The 14270-nt window shown below is 46.8% G+C and overlaps 1 protein-coding gene across 2 annotated transcripts; it reads left to right on the top strand.

The window, feature by feature from the left end:
• Nucleotides 1-3806: 3806 nt before the first annotated feature.
• Nucleotides 3807-14218, top strand: RNPS1 (RNA binding protein with serine rich domain 1). Of its 2 annotated transcripts, XM_049791327.1 has the most exons (8): nt 3807-3889; nt 7087-7278; nt 7637-7792; nt 8107-8298; nt 10112-10214; nt 11012-11165; nt 11649-11790; nt 13091-14218. In XM_049791327.1, the coding sequence occupies exons 2-8, from the start codon at nt 7208-7210 to the stop codon at nt 13194-13196; spliced, it is 924 nt and encodes a 307-aa protein (XP_049647284.1). In that variant the 5' UTR covers nt 3807-3889; nt 7087-7207; the 3' UTR covers nt 13197-14218. The 2 variants fall into 2 exon arrangements, with proteins under 2 accessions (XP_049647284.1, XP_049647285.1); XM_049791328.1 differs by lacking the exon at nt 7087-7278 and having other exon boundaries at nt 3830-3889.
• The last annotated feature ends 52 nt before the right edge of the window (nt 14219-14270 follow it).

Below are 14270 nucleotides of genomic sequence, written 5' to 3'. Positions count from 1 at the left end.
CTCCTTGCGCAGGACTGCAGCGGTGATGGTGGGTTGGCCTGCGCCAAGCTGAGCTGCTGGCATATGGATGGGGCAGAAGGTCGTGGTGGTGCTGATCGCTCTGAAACTGAAATGGACGTGTGCTCTGACCTGTTTTCACCTCGGCTTGTGCCTTCAAATGAGATCTTCAACTATCTCTTCTTGCTGAGGCTTGGCCTTAAGGCTTAGTCCTGCCAACCGCTAGCAGCCGCTGAGGGGACATCTGACCCCCGGCACCCTGCCACCACCGTCCTGGGGCTGGCCCCGCTGCTCACAACTCGGCAGGGAGCTGCTTCAGGGAGAGAACTGGCAGGAAACTTCTTTTCTTTTTTTTTTTGCAGTACAACTATTTTTCTACGGCTTCAGCGAACTCACCTGACCACCCTTGGAGAGATGAGAGCCATTATGAGAATAAGGGTGTGCATGGCTTTGGGATCAGCCACCCATTACAGCTTTACTACAGCCGAGAGAGAAGAAAATTTTAAACATCATGTCCTAAGCCTAACAGCAGTGAGCACAGACGAGTGGGAACAAGCCTGGTCTCCATGCTTCCTGCCCAAGGAAGCAGAGCGTCTCCCGCAGGACCTTCTCTTTGCAGTAGTATTTGGGGTGGAGGCTGGATGGGGACTGAGTACTAAAAGGCTGTCACTAAACAGTACAACCTGCTGAAAGCCATAGGTCCTGCGGGTAAGGCAGGCTGAGACTTCTGGCTTATCTTTATGAGACCTAATCTTTAGTCCATATTTCCATTTATTGAATCAAGGTAGTGGTACTTGCCATCTTTCATAAAGCGGTTTTCAGTTTGCAGCGAAAATGTGGTATAGAAGAGGTTCGGATGTATCATATCTTGCTCCCCAGCTGTGGCTGCAGTTGTCACCTAATGAGTGCATTCATTAAATATTCCTTCACTCAGTGGTTACTCTAAGTATGGGCAAAAATGGTTAGCACAAAAATGGGCAGCACAAAAATGGACTCAAGATTTTAATAAAACACCAGAAAACTCAAGAATTAAAGTACTTAAAGTACTTAAGTACAGTACTTAAAATTTCATGTGTAACGAGTTAGTTGGAAGAAGGAGAGAATAACAGCCATGCTGGGTCAGCCCACAGATTCCTCTGGGACAGCACCCTGTCTCCAGCAAGCTGACTAGCAGATGCCTGGGTAGAAATATAAAAGCAGTGCAAGCACGTAGTCGCACTTCCCAAAGTACGCTCCCTCCAGTGCAGCACTGAGACTTTCCAAGAAGGCCAAGAGCATCCTGGCCTGTATCAGAAACAGTGTGGCCAGCAGGGCTAGCAAAGTGATCGTCCCCCTGTACTCGGCACTGGTGAGGCTGCACCTCAAGTACTGTGTTCAGTGTTGGGCTCCTCACTACAAGAAACACACTGGGGTGCTGGAGTGTGTCCAAAGGAAGGCAACGAAGCTGGTGGAGGGTCCAGAGCACAAGTCTTATGAGGAGCGGCTGAGGGAACTGGGGTTGTTTAGTCTGGAGAAAAGGAGGCTGAGGGGAGACCTTATCGCTGTCTACAACTACCTGAAAGGAGGTTGTAGAGAGGTGGGGATCAGTCTCTTCTCCCAAGTAACAAGTGATAGGACAAGAGGAAACAGCCTCAAGTTGTACCAGGGAGATTTAATTAGATATTAGGAAGAATTTATTCACCGAAAGGGTTGTGAAGTATTGAAACAGGCTGCCCAGGGAAGCGGTTGAGTCACCATCCCTGGAGGCATTTAAAGACATGTACATGTGGTGCTTAGGGACATGGTCTCGTGGTGGACTTGACAGTGCTAGGTTAACAGTTGGACTTGATGATCTTAAGGCTCTTTGCCAACCTAAATGATTTTACGATTCTACAGTCATCATGACAGCCTACCAATAGTCTTCAACAGACATAGTCCAGTTTCTCTTTGAACGCATGTAAAATTTTCGTAGGCTACAACATCCCACGGCAGGGAAATCTGTCCTTTAACAAGATATTGTGTGAAGAGCAACATCCTTTTGGTTTTTTCTGAACCTGCACATAGCTAGTTTCATGTAACACCCCCTTGAGTTTGCAGCAGAAGAAAAAACAAACCAATTTTTCTCCTTGCCATACATGATCTCACAGATACCTGTCCTGTTCTCGCTCACATTCTGTGAGGGAGGTAAACAGGGCATATTCTTACACTGCGTTCAGGAGAGCTGTCTTCCTTTCACAGAGGAGCACAAGGATTTGAATCTTAGGAATTTAACAAAAATGCCTATGATTGTCCCCCAGCTGACTTCTCAGAAAGTTTTGTCATGTTTAAGGCCCTGCATTAGGAATGGGATCAAAGTACACTTCTGACTTTGTTCCTCTTAAGTCAGAAGTCGGGCAGCCTGTACAGCTGGAACCCAATGTGACCAGGTCAGAAGATCAATGCCTCCAGTGGCAAATTTCCTGGTAAAATCACAGCATACATGTTTTGGCAGGGGAAAAAAAAAAAAGAGAAAGAAAAAAAGAGAGAGAGGAAATGTTCTTCCCACATAAATCTTTGGATTTATGAAATGCCACTGGATGGTGCTCTGTCTTAGGTCTTTAATTCTTCTCTTCATGTTTTTCTTGCAAATCATGCTTCTCAGTGGCACCAACCCTTTCTGCTCCGTGTCCCCTGAGAGGACACATCTGCCACAACCTTGAATTAGAGACTTGCATGTTGTGAATCTGCAACCTGGACATGACACTGTGCCCAGTATCTACCGATAAAGCTTGCTGGGTTGTTGCTTATGGAAAATCAAGAGCTGAAGTCCTGGTTGCTACTATTATTGTTATTATTATTAAGCAGGACAAGGTTTGTAGGAAGACTGAATAACTTTTATTATACCAATAAGTGTAGCTGCAAAAATCGGACAAGCAAGCCCAGTACAAACGGGGCTAGTTACTCACCGTTCCACGGAGCTGCGCAGGTCAGGCATGCCTGAATGAATGGGGCTGGCACCCACAGAGCTGAGGCACCTCTAGCCTGGGGGAACATTGGGTGCTCTAATGAACGAGATCAGACTTTTCCAGCCACAGACCTTGTCCTGCCAGCGTCCTTTGACTGTCATGGCCACAGCCCAGTATCACTGGAGCTCTCTGATGAGCAATTGATGCCTCTCTCTCTGCAGTAACGCACTGTCTGTTTTCCTCTCTTCCCACTCCTGCCCTCGGTTGACTGACCCACTCCCTTCCTCATCTCCCCCAACACCCTGACTGACCCGCTCCCCTCCTTGCCCCCCCCAGACACCCTGACCCGCTCCCCCCCTCGCCCCCCTCAGACACCCTGACTGACCCGCTCCCCCCCTCGCCCCCCTCAGACACCCTGACTGACCCGCTCCCCCCTTCGCCCCCCCAGACACCCCGACTGACCCGCTCCCCCCCTCGCCCCCACCCAGACACCCCGACTGACCCGCTCCCCTCCCCAGACACCCTGACTGACCCGCTCCCCCCTTCGCCCCCCCAGACACCCTGACTGACCCGCTCCCCCCCTCGCCCCCACCCAGACACCCCGACTGACCCGCTCCCCGCCTCGCCCCCCTCAGACACCCTGACTGACCCGCTCCCCCCTTCGGCCCCCCCAGACACCCTGACTGACTCGCTCCCCCCCTCGACCCCCCAGACACCCTGACTGACCCGCTCCCCCCCTCGCCCCCTCAGACACCCTGACTGACCCGCTCCCCCCCTCAGACACCCCGACTGACCCGCTCCCGCTCTGTCCCTTTAAGCGCTCCCGCCCGCCCTGCTTCCCCCCCTCCGCCCACCCTCCCCCGGCGCGTGACGCCATTAGCGCGCGCCGCGCGGCGGCCCTTCCCGCCCGTGCAGCGTCGATCGTGCGCGACGGGCCCGGAGCGGCGGCTGTGGCGGGCGCCGAGGATGTGAGTGGGGCCGGGGCGGGGGCCGAGGGCCGCGGGGGATCGGCGTCCATCCGGCCCGGCTGCGGCGCGGAGCGGCCCCGTCGCCGCGCAGGGATGCCGAGGGGACCGCGCCGGAGCCGCCGAGGAGGAGATGGCGGGGCGAGGGTCAGGGATGGGGCCGCGGCGCCGCGGCCTACCGCGCCCGGGGGCGGGGAGGGAAGGAGGGAGGGAGGCCGGGCCGGGGAGGGGCCGGGCCGGGCGGGGCTGGGCCGGGGCCTGGAGGGGAGCCGGGGCAGGGGGTCTCGGCGCTCCCCGCGGCCGGGGCGGCGGGAGGAGCGCTGTGCGGGCCCGGGGGCGGGCGGGCCGGCCGGCCGGCGGCGCCGGGCCTGGCGGAGGCGGCGGGCGGCGCGGGCCCCGGGGTGCGGGCTCTGCTCTGAACCGACTCTGTGCTTGGTCTGTGCTTTTCTCTCCCTGTTCCTCAGCCCGCGCCTTGGCTTCGCTCATAGTATGGCAACACGCACGGTGCGGTCAGCAGCGACAAGCCCTCGGTCCGCCCGGCGCCGTAACGTACCCCATGGCGTGCGAACCGGGACGCGGAGCTGGCTGCCCCTGTGCTCTTCTGGCCCTGCTCCCTGTAGTTAGCTTGGGCGAGCGGCCGTAACTTTGCAAAGAACTGCCGAGCGTTGAACCCTCTCCTCACACGAGGAAATCTTTTCCCCATTTTGCAAATGAGGATCTGAAGCAAACAGCCATTAAAGGACTTGCCTGTAGTCGTGCAGGAAGTCCGGGGGAGAGCTGAGTTTGCTTCCTTTGCTACAGAATTACAGCTCTCTTAAGAGTGCAAATCAACTCTTTAAAGCAGAGAGGTGTGTGTGTGAAATGACTGTTTGGCCTGTATAGATTGCTCTTAGATTTTCTGGTTTGGGGGTGGGTGCTGCAAAAACATTGACTTGTTAGGGATTGAGAGGTTTTTTTGATTGTAGGAAAGAAACATGCCGCTTAGTAGTGCGTTGTTATACACCCTTGTGTGAAGACCCATGATTTTATTCTTTCCACATCTTCCAGTGAACGTTTGAACATGTACAGGTGAACGTGCCCACAGGCTGTGTCTTTTAGGCTGAGGTTTCCAACTGAAGTAAGCTAGGCAAGTGGTATTCTTGAGGAAGTTACATATATTTTGATGGCAAGAAAACACTGGTTAGTTTGGAGGCTGCTTAAATGCTGCATGTACCATCATATGGAAGCTTGCTAAATGTGTGAACATCATCATATGGCTAATTTGTCTACTAAGTGCCTGTCCTGAGGAGTGGTGCTGGAGTGGTACCTGTTTAACTGAAGTATTACCTACTACTCCAGCAGCAGGCTGGGTAACAGCAAAGCATGTGCTGGTCTTCGTCTGTGCTCTCTCTCTTCCCTCCTTCCAGTAGGGGTAGAAATGGAGCTAGCTATCAGACAATAATAGATAGTTTTGCATGGCTGAGCTGATAGCATCAGCACTGTGATAGTCCACAGATGCAGGACTGGTGTGTAGGAAGTTGGTGTGTAGGAAGAGATAACGCAAACCTGGCTATGGTATGTATAGGAGAAGAAAGGTGGGAAAAGAAAATATCAAGTTTTTTGGTCTTGTGAGTCCAGAATCTTACCTGTTCTGTTCTTCCAAGTGAGTCAGCTGATCTCAGGCAGTGGCTTTCAGGTTTTGAACTGCAGCCCCCTCACACTTTGCACTAGAGGCATAGAGCTGGTTAGAAGTGTTGTACAGCTAAATGATGTATACAGGTTTGCTATTCTTAGTCACCTTTGCAGCACCTGTGGAACAGTCCGTGGACTGCTGCCTTACCACCACTGGTGTTAGAGAAGACATTTTCTCTCCCAGCCAGCCCTGCCAGTGTCACATTTGTGTTGTGGGTTTCCTGTTCTCCATGCAAAAAGGCATGGTTGTTTCTTGACTTCTGGATCTGCAGAGAGCCGGGTTTGCAAATGTTCATTTGTGTTCCTTTTTGGAGTTGTTGTATTAGGGAAGATTGTGAAGCTGAAAATCAGGAAAGTGGGTTCAGCTGCTCAGAAGTGATCTCTTCCCGAACATAAATTTAATTGCAATTTAGAGAACAAGGTAATTGCTTACCAGAATCTGACACCAGAAGCATGGAAGCAACAAGACTGTTGGATGCAGTGAGCTGGAGAGGTTTTCTTCTTGTTAACTAATTTTGCCTGTGATGCATGTGGAGATAGAGATGTTTCCAACATCATGCAGTACTGTGAATATTCAATCCCACTTCAGCTAAGCCTGGCAGTTCAGACACGCTTGTGCCCACTCTTCATTTCCTGACTGTTTCATTCATAGGTAGTTAATGGGTGTTACAGCAAATCAAACCTGCCACACTCTTTTAGTGGTTATTATAACATAGATTGGAGGCAGCTTTGTAATTCAGGTGTTAAACAATCCATGTGGAATAGTCAAAATGCAGCAACGTGTTTAGACATCACAGAATATGTGATGGATGTAGCCTTCTCATGGAAAACGTCTGGAATTCAACTAATGCCCAGTATTTCAGTGTTAAATAGCGGGGTGTTAAATTTGTCTCCTTTTGGATCTAGAGTAGAGGGAACTGATTGGGGCTAGATGAGGTCAGAATCCAGTTTAGACTTTCTGCTAAGAAGTTAAAGTGAGATCTGCTGTTGCAGCAATGCAGCAAACTGGGCCCTTTAATCTGGTCTTTCCAAGGCTGACAGAGCTTTGGAAGCAGTTTGTTGTGGCTGAAAGCAGCCATAATTCAGTGGGGGGTTTTGTTCTTGACAACCCTTTCTTCCTGACAAATACATGCTATATGGCATAAACTGGCTTTGGAGAAAACCAGTGCTTACTCTTCTGGAGATAAGGCTGTTGTCACGAGGCATGAGCTGCGTGTACATCTTGCCGTGAAAATGGATGTCCTCTGTGCCATTTTTTTTTTTGGTTGGATAATTAAGGTCTTTTATACTTCAGTGAACGTCAAAATGATAGCTTTGGACATGGATGCAGACTTTTACATGAAGCGCACAGTGCCAGTGTGAGCTGGCACAGAGGTTGGCTGTTAATGGCCGTGAAACAGTATGTGTAACTGAAGTACTCTGTAGAAGTCAATTGATGCCCAGTGTGCTGCCATTGTTGCAAAGCAGGTTTGTTGTTTTATGCCTATCTGTTAATTTCTTGTTTCTAAACCCTTTTATCTTGTCACTAGGCTGTTCTTTGGAGTTTATTGCACTCGATTAGGGATCGGTTCTCAGAATCGAGGAGTTAGAAGTGAGATTTGAGATAAGTGAGGCCCATTCGGTGCTGCTTTGGACGCCTCCGAAGGGGAAATGGAGTTATCAGGATTGAAAAAGAAGAGTTTGCTAGGACTCAAAGAAAATAATAAAAAATCCAACACTAGGTAATAATTCTGTCCGATTTTCTAGGCTTAACAAAACTGGGGATGTTATAGGGTGCTAGGGCTCTCCCAGTGAGGGTGAGGAATTGGAAATATACCTCTTTCTGCGTGAATTTCTGTATGTGAGAATTTCTGTATGCTATAGCTGTCTTCCTCAAAGCTGCTCTGTAATGTAAAATATTTTCCTTTTTCTAAAAAGTGCAAACTTGCCTAATGCTTTAACTCTGCAGTTATGGTGATCTTGAGTGACATTTGAAGTTCAATGTTTTGTGTTGCTGTTCTGTTCTTTGTTTGGGTGTGGGGGTTTTGTTGCTTGTGTTTTTCTATATTAAACAATGTCTTCTGCAATTTGTTCTTGAAGGGCTCCCTCACCAACCAAGCGCAAGGATAGGTCTGAAGAGAAGTCAAAGGACAGGTCCAAGGATAAAGCAGCCACTAAGGAATCAGGTGAAAAGGATCGTGGTCGAGACAAGACACGCAAAAGACGCAGTGCTTCCAGTGGGAGCAGCAGTACCAGGTAGTTAGTTTTACAGGTAGTAACAAATTACAGTGTTTTCAGAAACCACCAGCTTGATTTCTGGTATGTTTCATTCCTTGTGTCATGGACATGTTGAAAGCTTGCATTGAGTTAGTCACAGTGCAGTTTTGTCTAACTTAAGGGGGTTTATTTTTTTTTTAGGTGTGAATTTTCTTTGGCTGTGTAGTGAGCTACGAAGCATCAGTTTTCATTGTTCTAACTCACAGTTGCTCTCTCCGTAATTATCAGAAGTTTTTCAGCCATTCTTTTTCTGGGTACTCCACTTATTTTTGTTCCCTCTCCATCACCAACAGGTCCCGTTCCAGCTCAACTTCGAGTTCAGGGTCCAGTTCCAGCACTGGTTCTAGCAGTGGCTCTAGCTCCTCTTCTGCCTCAAGCCGCTCTGGGAGTTCCAGCACCTCACGCAGTTCCAGTTCCAGCAGCTCCTCTGGATCTCCAAGTCCATCTCGACGGAGACATGACAACAGGAGACGCTCTCGCTCCAAGTGAGTTTTATTTGACTTTGTCATGGTTTAACCCCAGCCAGGAACTAAGCACCACACAGCTGCTCACTCGCTCCTCCCCAGCCCCAGTGGGATGAGGGAGAGAATCGGAAAAAAAGTAAAACTCGTGGGTTGAGGTAAGAACGGTTTAATAGAACAAAAAGGAAGAAACTATAATGATAGTAATAAAAATACTAAAATGACAATAATAAAAGGATTGGAATATACAAAACAAGTGATGCACAATGCAATTGCTCACCACTCACTGACTGGCACCCAGTTAGTTCCTGAGCAGCAATCCCTCCCTGTCCAACTCCCCCTAGTTTATATACTGGGCATGACATCACATGGTGTGGAATACCCCGTTGGCCAGTTTGGGTCAGCTGTCCTGGCTGTCTCCCCTCCCAACTTCTTGTGCCCCTCCAGCCTTCTTGCTGGCTGGGCATGAGAAGGTGAAAAATCCTTGACGTAGTCTAAACATTACTTAGAAACAACTGAAAACATCAATGTTATCAACATTCTTCTCCTACTGAACCCAAAACACAACACTGTAACAGCTACTAGGAAGAAAACTCTGTCCCTGCCAAAACCAGGACAGTCTTCTAGGAATTACCAGATCGCAGGTTAATTTCCACGTAGAATACAAGATTGTGATCAGAATAGATTGTTTTCTGAGGACCATTTGTTTTCTCCATAATTTAGAGATCTGAATTTTGTTAGAATGTGTGCACTTCTTTTGCTTACAATCAAAACATATGCCCTGTAGGAAGAGAGATTAAAAATCTCATTTTAAAGAGAGTGATTTTCAATACTACATTTTGTAGAGGCAGTTTTAATTGATGTTTCCCCAGTAGTATGGGACTATGCGAGCACTAGATGAGAGTAAAGCTCTTTGGTTCCTGTAAATTACAGCCAAGACTAACAGAAAAGTGAGGGCTGAAAATGGTGTATGTGTGTGTATGTATAGTCTTATGTATAAATAAATAAAATGGGGGGTGGGGGGACAAAGGAAGCATTTTCCTGTAAGGGTAGGAATCGAACTGTGTTAATGTCCATACAGTTTTTCCTCTGGATAGTTCTGTAGGTCAGGTGCTGATAAAGGCTGATAAAATCTACTGAATTATTATAAGCCAGTGCGATTGTTTGTTTGGGTTTTTTTTAGTATATCACTCAATTTATGGACAGTAAGATTAAGAAGCATAAATAAAAATTTTCTGCATACTGAATTTTTTAAAGATTAAAATTATGTTCCAGATTTTTTTAATCTTTTTTATGAAACTACAAAGAAATTGTGATATGCAGCTACTTAAATAGTTTTTTTAACCATGACATTTCTGGACCTCTGTAGTGAGCAGAAGATACAGAAACACAAATAATTGGATATGCTAATTTGCCTGGCTGTGGTATGCTTTAGTGTTCATGTCCTCATTTTGCCTCTTTAATTGTTGAGGCAAAGAATGTTTTTTGTTTTAACAACTGGGAAGTTCCTTGACTATGGCCAAAAACTTTATAGAAACGTTTGCTAAATTTGGTGTTTGTTACTGTAGTTGCAGTAAAGTCGAAAACTCATGAAAAAAGGCTCTCAAATTCCAGAAGGTTCTAAAGCGAAAGCAGACAAGGCAAATGCAAGTCCTGAGGTGTTTCTAAGTGGAACACCCTCGCCACCACCCCAGCACTTCCTAACCTGTAACTTTTTAAGAAAAAAAGATGCCCTCCCAAGAAAAATGGTGCTTTTTAATCATGTGATAATGACTGGCTTCTTGGTTTTGTCTTGCATGTTCCCTGAAAACGAAACATTTTCTATTGTCAAAATCAGGTCCAAGCCACCCAAGAGAGATGAAAAGGAGCGGAAGAGGCGGAGCCCGTCACCCAGACCCACAAAGGTGCATGTTGGAAGGCTCACTAGAAACGTGACCAAGGTAATGGCATGCTCCCCTGTAATATCAAGCTTGCATATCTTCTGTGAAGACGTGTGAGTGGCTCTTTTAAAGTTCTCAAAATGTTTTGTGTTGTTAGAGTGCTGCCAGGGTGTTGGTGTTAGAAATTCTTGCTTTGTGTCCAAATTGCTCCGTGAGGAAAATTTTGGTAGGATTTTACTGCGTCAAATACAGTGCAGGCTTTTGAGACTGCGTGGTGCTTAAATACTGTCTGCTTTGTCAGTATTCCAGACCTTGTGTGCTGCCTTACTAGGAAGAAAACTGTCGAAGTTGGGACAATAGCTGAAATTAGCTTTGAGGCATTAAGGGTATCTGGAGGTTCTTGACAAAGGATCTGAAGAGATCTGGGCTGGCTTGTGTTGTCTTTGCTAGAATGTAATTTAAAGGCCTTCAGAGGTAGAAGTGTAGGGTGCTGAAAAAATAATGTGTTTTAAAAAATATTAACAATCACAAATTAAGAGTTTTCAGCTGAGGGCATAAGTTCTCTTTTCAGGTCCCCAAGAGGATTTTTACACTAGTTGTATTTTTGTGGCTAGTGTTGACATGCAGCAGTAATGCTGCTAGAACTTAAGGTTTGGAACAATCCGAGAAGGAACTAAATAAGCAACAGCAGAGAAAGCAGTGGTAATCCTTTCCACATCTGGCCAATGAAATATGTCTCTTTCTGATGGTGGCATTGATTTAAAGCTAATCCAGTGCTGTGGATTTACTGCTCTGTGCCAGCCAGACCTGGTCGGTAAGCGTGATCTATGTCCTTAAGACTTGCTCTTTCTCTGCAGGATCACATCATGGAAATTTTTTCCACTTACGGAAAGATAAAAATGATTGACATGCCAGTTGACAGGCTAAATCCACACCTCTCTAAAGGTTATGCTTATGTGGAGTTTGAGAACCCAGATGATGCTGAGAAAGCCCTGAAACACATGGATGGAGGTAGGTATCAAATGCTGCAAGGAGGCTGGTTGCTTGTAAAAATCTTTGGAGCGGATGAGTTTGATCTAGAAATGAGTTAGAGGTGATAGAGAAGCCTTTGGGGAACTGATCTGAAATACTGTCTGTTTTCAGCCCAAATGGCTTTGGCTTTTGTGTGGTTCAGGACAGATCCAAAACATTGCAGAGCTATTAAAACTGAGGTTTTTTTCAAAACAAACAGTAATAAAATTCTTGTGTCTGTGTCTGTGAAAATCTTTTTGGGTTAACATCTTGAACTGAAATTTGATGGGATATTAGATTAAGAAGTCTAGTATGTATGTGGACTTCGTCAAAATAACCCCTAAGCAGGTAGTGGAAATAGCACTGTAGGCTGATTCATGCTTCAGTTGCTTGTGACAAAGCTGTGAGTTGTAGTAATGTGATGTGTAGGTGTTAGCATTGGAAAATATTTACTTCTTCCTGTTTCTGTGATTCCCTAAAAAGGCCAGATTGATGGTCAGGAGATCACTGCCACAGCTGTGCTGGCACCACGACCTAGGCCGCCTCCCAGACGCTTTAGCCCACCCAGGAGGATGCTGCCACCACCACCGATGTGGCGCAGGTCACCCCCTCGCATGAGGAGAAGGTGAGAGCTGTGACAATTTGCATTTCCTTCTCAGTGTAACAGCACGTTATCACTGAAAGGCTCAGCATGGGGGCAATTTCATCCTATTGGACTTGACTTTCCTCTCCAAATGACAGTAACACCTTTTGGGCATCAGTTGAGCCTGGATTGTACTTCTTAACTCCTAAGTGCCAGGGTGACATGCTCTGGGCTACACCCTGAATGCAGTCTGTCAGAAATGTCAGATGCTTTCCAGCCTGTTCCCTGGAGTCCCTTCTGCATAAGTGCTTCAAGGTGAAGTGGAAATGGACTTCTGGCTGGCAGAATGCTTTTGGCAGCCTGCTACAGCTGCTTGCTTTTCTGAAGCCCTTGCACCTCCATCCCTTATTTCTATGAATGGGCACACGACCAAAAAGCAGTCCTTCTGCATCAGGTGAGCAGAGTACGCTGACTCCAAGATAAAGATGTGACCTGACATGCACGTGCCTGTTCTGTGGCTTCGGGCTGCCTGAACATGCTCAGATAAGAAGTCTTTCGGAGTCTTCGTCAGCATCTAGATGGGCTCCTCTGTCTTGGAAATTTGCTTAAACTCTTGCCACTAGTAAAAGTGGCTCCTGTTTGGGCCACTTGATTGCTGAAGAGCTTACCAACTACAAGTTTAAAAATGAGAACTAGCTAATATGGCACAAGATCCACTGCCTGTTGTTCCTCCTTTAGACATGCCTTTTACTGAGGTCTGGCAAATGCTAGGTTTGGCGTTCCCTCCTCATTGTTTGTTTTCTTCCCTAGTCTAACTTTTACTGTCCTGTTCAGGTTCTGTTAATATTCTGTGCCTGGAACCTTGGTGTCATACTGGTGGCCATACAGATTGATTGTAGCACTGAAGAGCTTGAAGTTTTACCTTTAGAGTTAGTCTTCCTCCAAGAAATGTCCCTGCATTTGAAAGGGCTTATATAAATCCTTTCCCTGAATACCACTGTATTTCAGGAATCAAAGCTGACCTTTCAGGTAACAGAGAATCTGATGTAGAATGAATGTGAGCTTGTTTTGCTTGAGGAAGAAGACAAGATTCTTGTCTGTTCTTTGGTTATTAAATGTTCTTTCAACTTTCTAAAGCACAGGAAGAGTAGCCAGAATATTCCTACCTTTTTCCTCTCTGGAGCTGGCTGTATTTTGCTGGAGCTCTTATACTATATTGTATGAGGATTTTTTTGGACGGAGGCAGGGAAGTGTTTTTGAAAAGTTGGTAGATGAGCTGACAAATTACTGGAACCTGTTCCCCTCGTGTCCTAATGAAAGCTTTCTCCTTCATCTCTGTCAGGTCCCGGTCTCCTAGGCGCAGATCTCCTGTTCGCCGGCGATCAAGATCCAGATCTCCTGGACGAAGGCGCCATCGCAGCCGCTCCAGCTCAAACTCCTCGCGATAAAGCAAAAAGACTGGACAGCTTTTTATTTTTTAACTTAAATCCCGTCAGACTAAATATTTTACCTTTTTTTTTTATAATGGGTCTGGGTGAGGAGGAGTGAGAGAGAGATAATCCTGGCAGTGAAGGTAACCTAAGAGGAGAGAGCAACAGTTCCCAGCCAGTAGATAGCCTTTGCTGTGGGGCTTCTAGTTTGCTGGCATTGAATTGAAATTATTTAAAAATGGCTTTGATTTTAAAGGCTGCGAAAACACCTTTTCCAGATAAATGGAAGGAAAGATGTTGCAGCCGCTCCTTCTCCAGTTAGCAGGCTGCTGCTTGGTGATTTCTAAATGCTTAGCACGCTGTACAGACGAGCATGTAAATCTTGAGCTATTTCAGAAACCCTGTATAGTAAGACAGGGAGGCATTTATCTTGATCTCTAGGTGCCAGCACAGGACTTTTCAGAGCAGCTGGAGTCCAGATCTGCCTGAGACTTAAATACCGAGTTGTTGCTTTATTCCAATTCCCAAACAGATTATTAGTTTCTGCGGAGTAAGCTCTTTCTGCAGGTAAAGCCCTTCTGTAACACGTATACCAGGTGATCACCACAGAAACAACGGTCCAGCCCACTGAACATGATACAGTAGAAAAGAAGCTGGAAATCTTAAGAACTGGTTTGTAGCTGCCCCTGTAAGTGATTTCTTTCACCTTTTCTTAAAGGGTTTTGGTAAAAACTTCCTACACAACCCCCCAGTGAAACAATGCAAAAGCTTCTGCTTTTGCAAATCTCAAAATTAGTGACTGAGCATCAGCCCCTGGAAACTGCAAGGCAGAGAGGGAGGCTTGGGGCCGCTGTGCTGGCTGGATTAACCGGGGTTCACATAGGGAAAGGCAGAGAATTTACCACCTGTTGTACAGTCAATACTATAAAGATTTTTTTTTTCGTTACGTTTTGTATCACTTTGTAGCCTTTTGGGCCATGTTGTGTTTGTACTTGTGTAGGACCAGCGACTATTGAATAAAAGCAGTAGGGTTGAGAACATCCGGCCTGCCTCGCTCCCTTCTCCAGCCCCTTGCTCGGCGCAGAGGCGGGG

This window comes from Accipiter gentilis, chromosome 33, assembly GCF_929443795.1.
Source record: "Accipiter gentilis chromosome 33, bAccGen1.1, whole genome shotgun sequence".
NCBI lineage: Eukaryota > Metazoa > Chordata > Aves > Accipitriformes > Accipitridae > Astur > Astur gentilis.
This window is presented reverse-complemented; position numbering and strand designations above follow the sequence as displayed.

Excerpts from the sequence above, each read along its gene's own strand:
- RNPS1 (XM_049791327.1), top strand. The coding sequence starts at position 7,208 with ATGGAGTTATCAGGATTGAAAAAGAAGAGTTTGCTAGGACTCAAAGAA. Across the intron at positions 7,793-8,106 it reads AGTGGGAGCAGCAGTACCAG|GTCCCGTTCCAGCTCAACTT; the intron begins GTAGTTAGTTTT and ends CATCACCAACAG. Across the intron at positions 11,166-11,648 it reads CCTGAAACACATGGATGGAG|GCCAGATTGATGGTCAGGAG; the intron begins GTAGGTATCAAA and ends TTCCCTAAAAAG.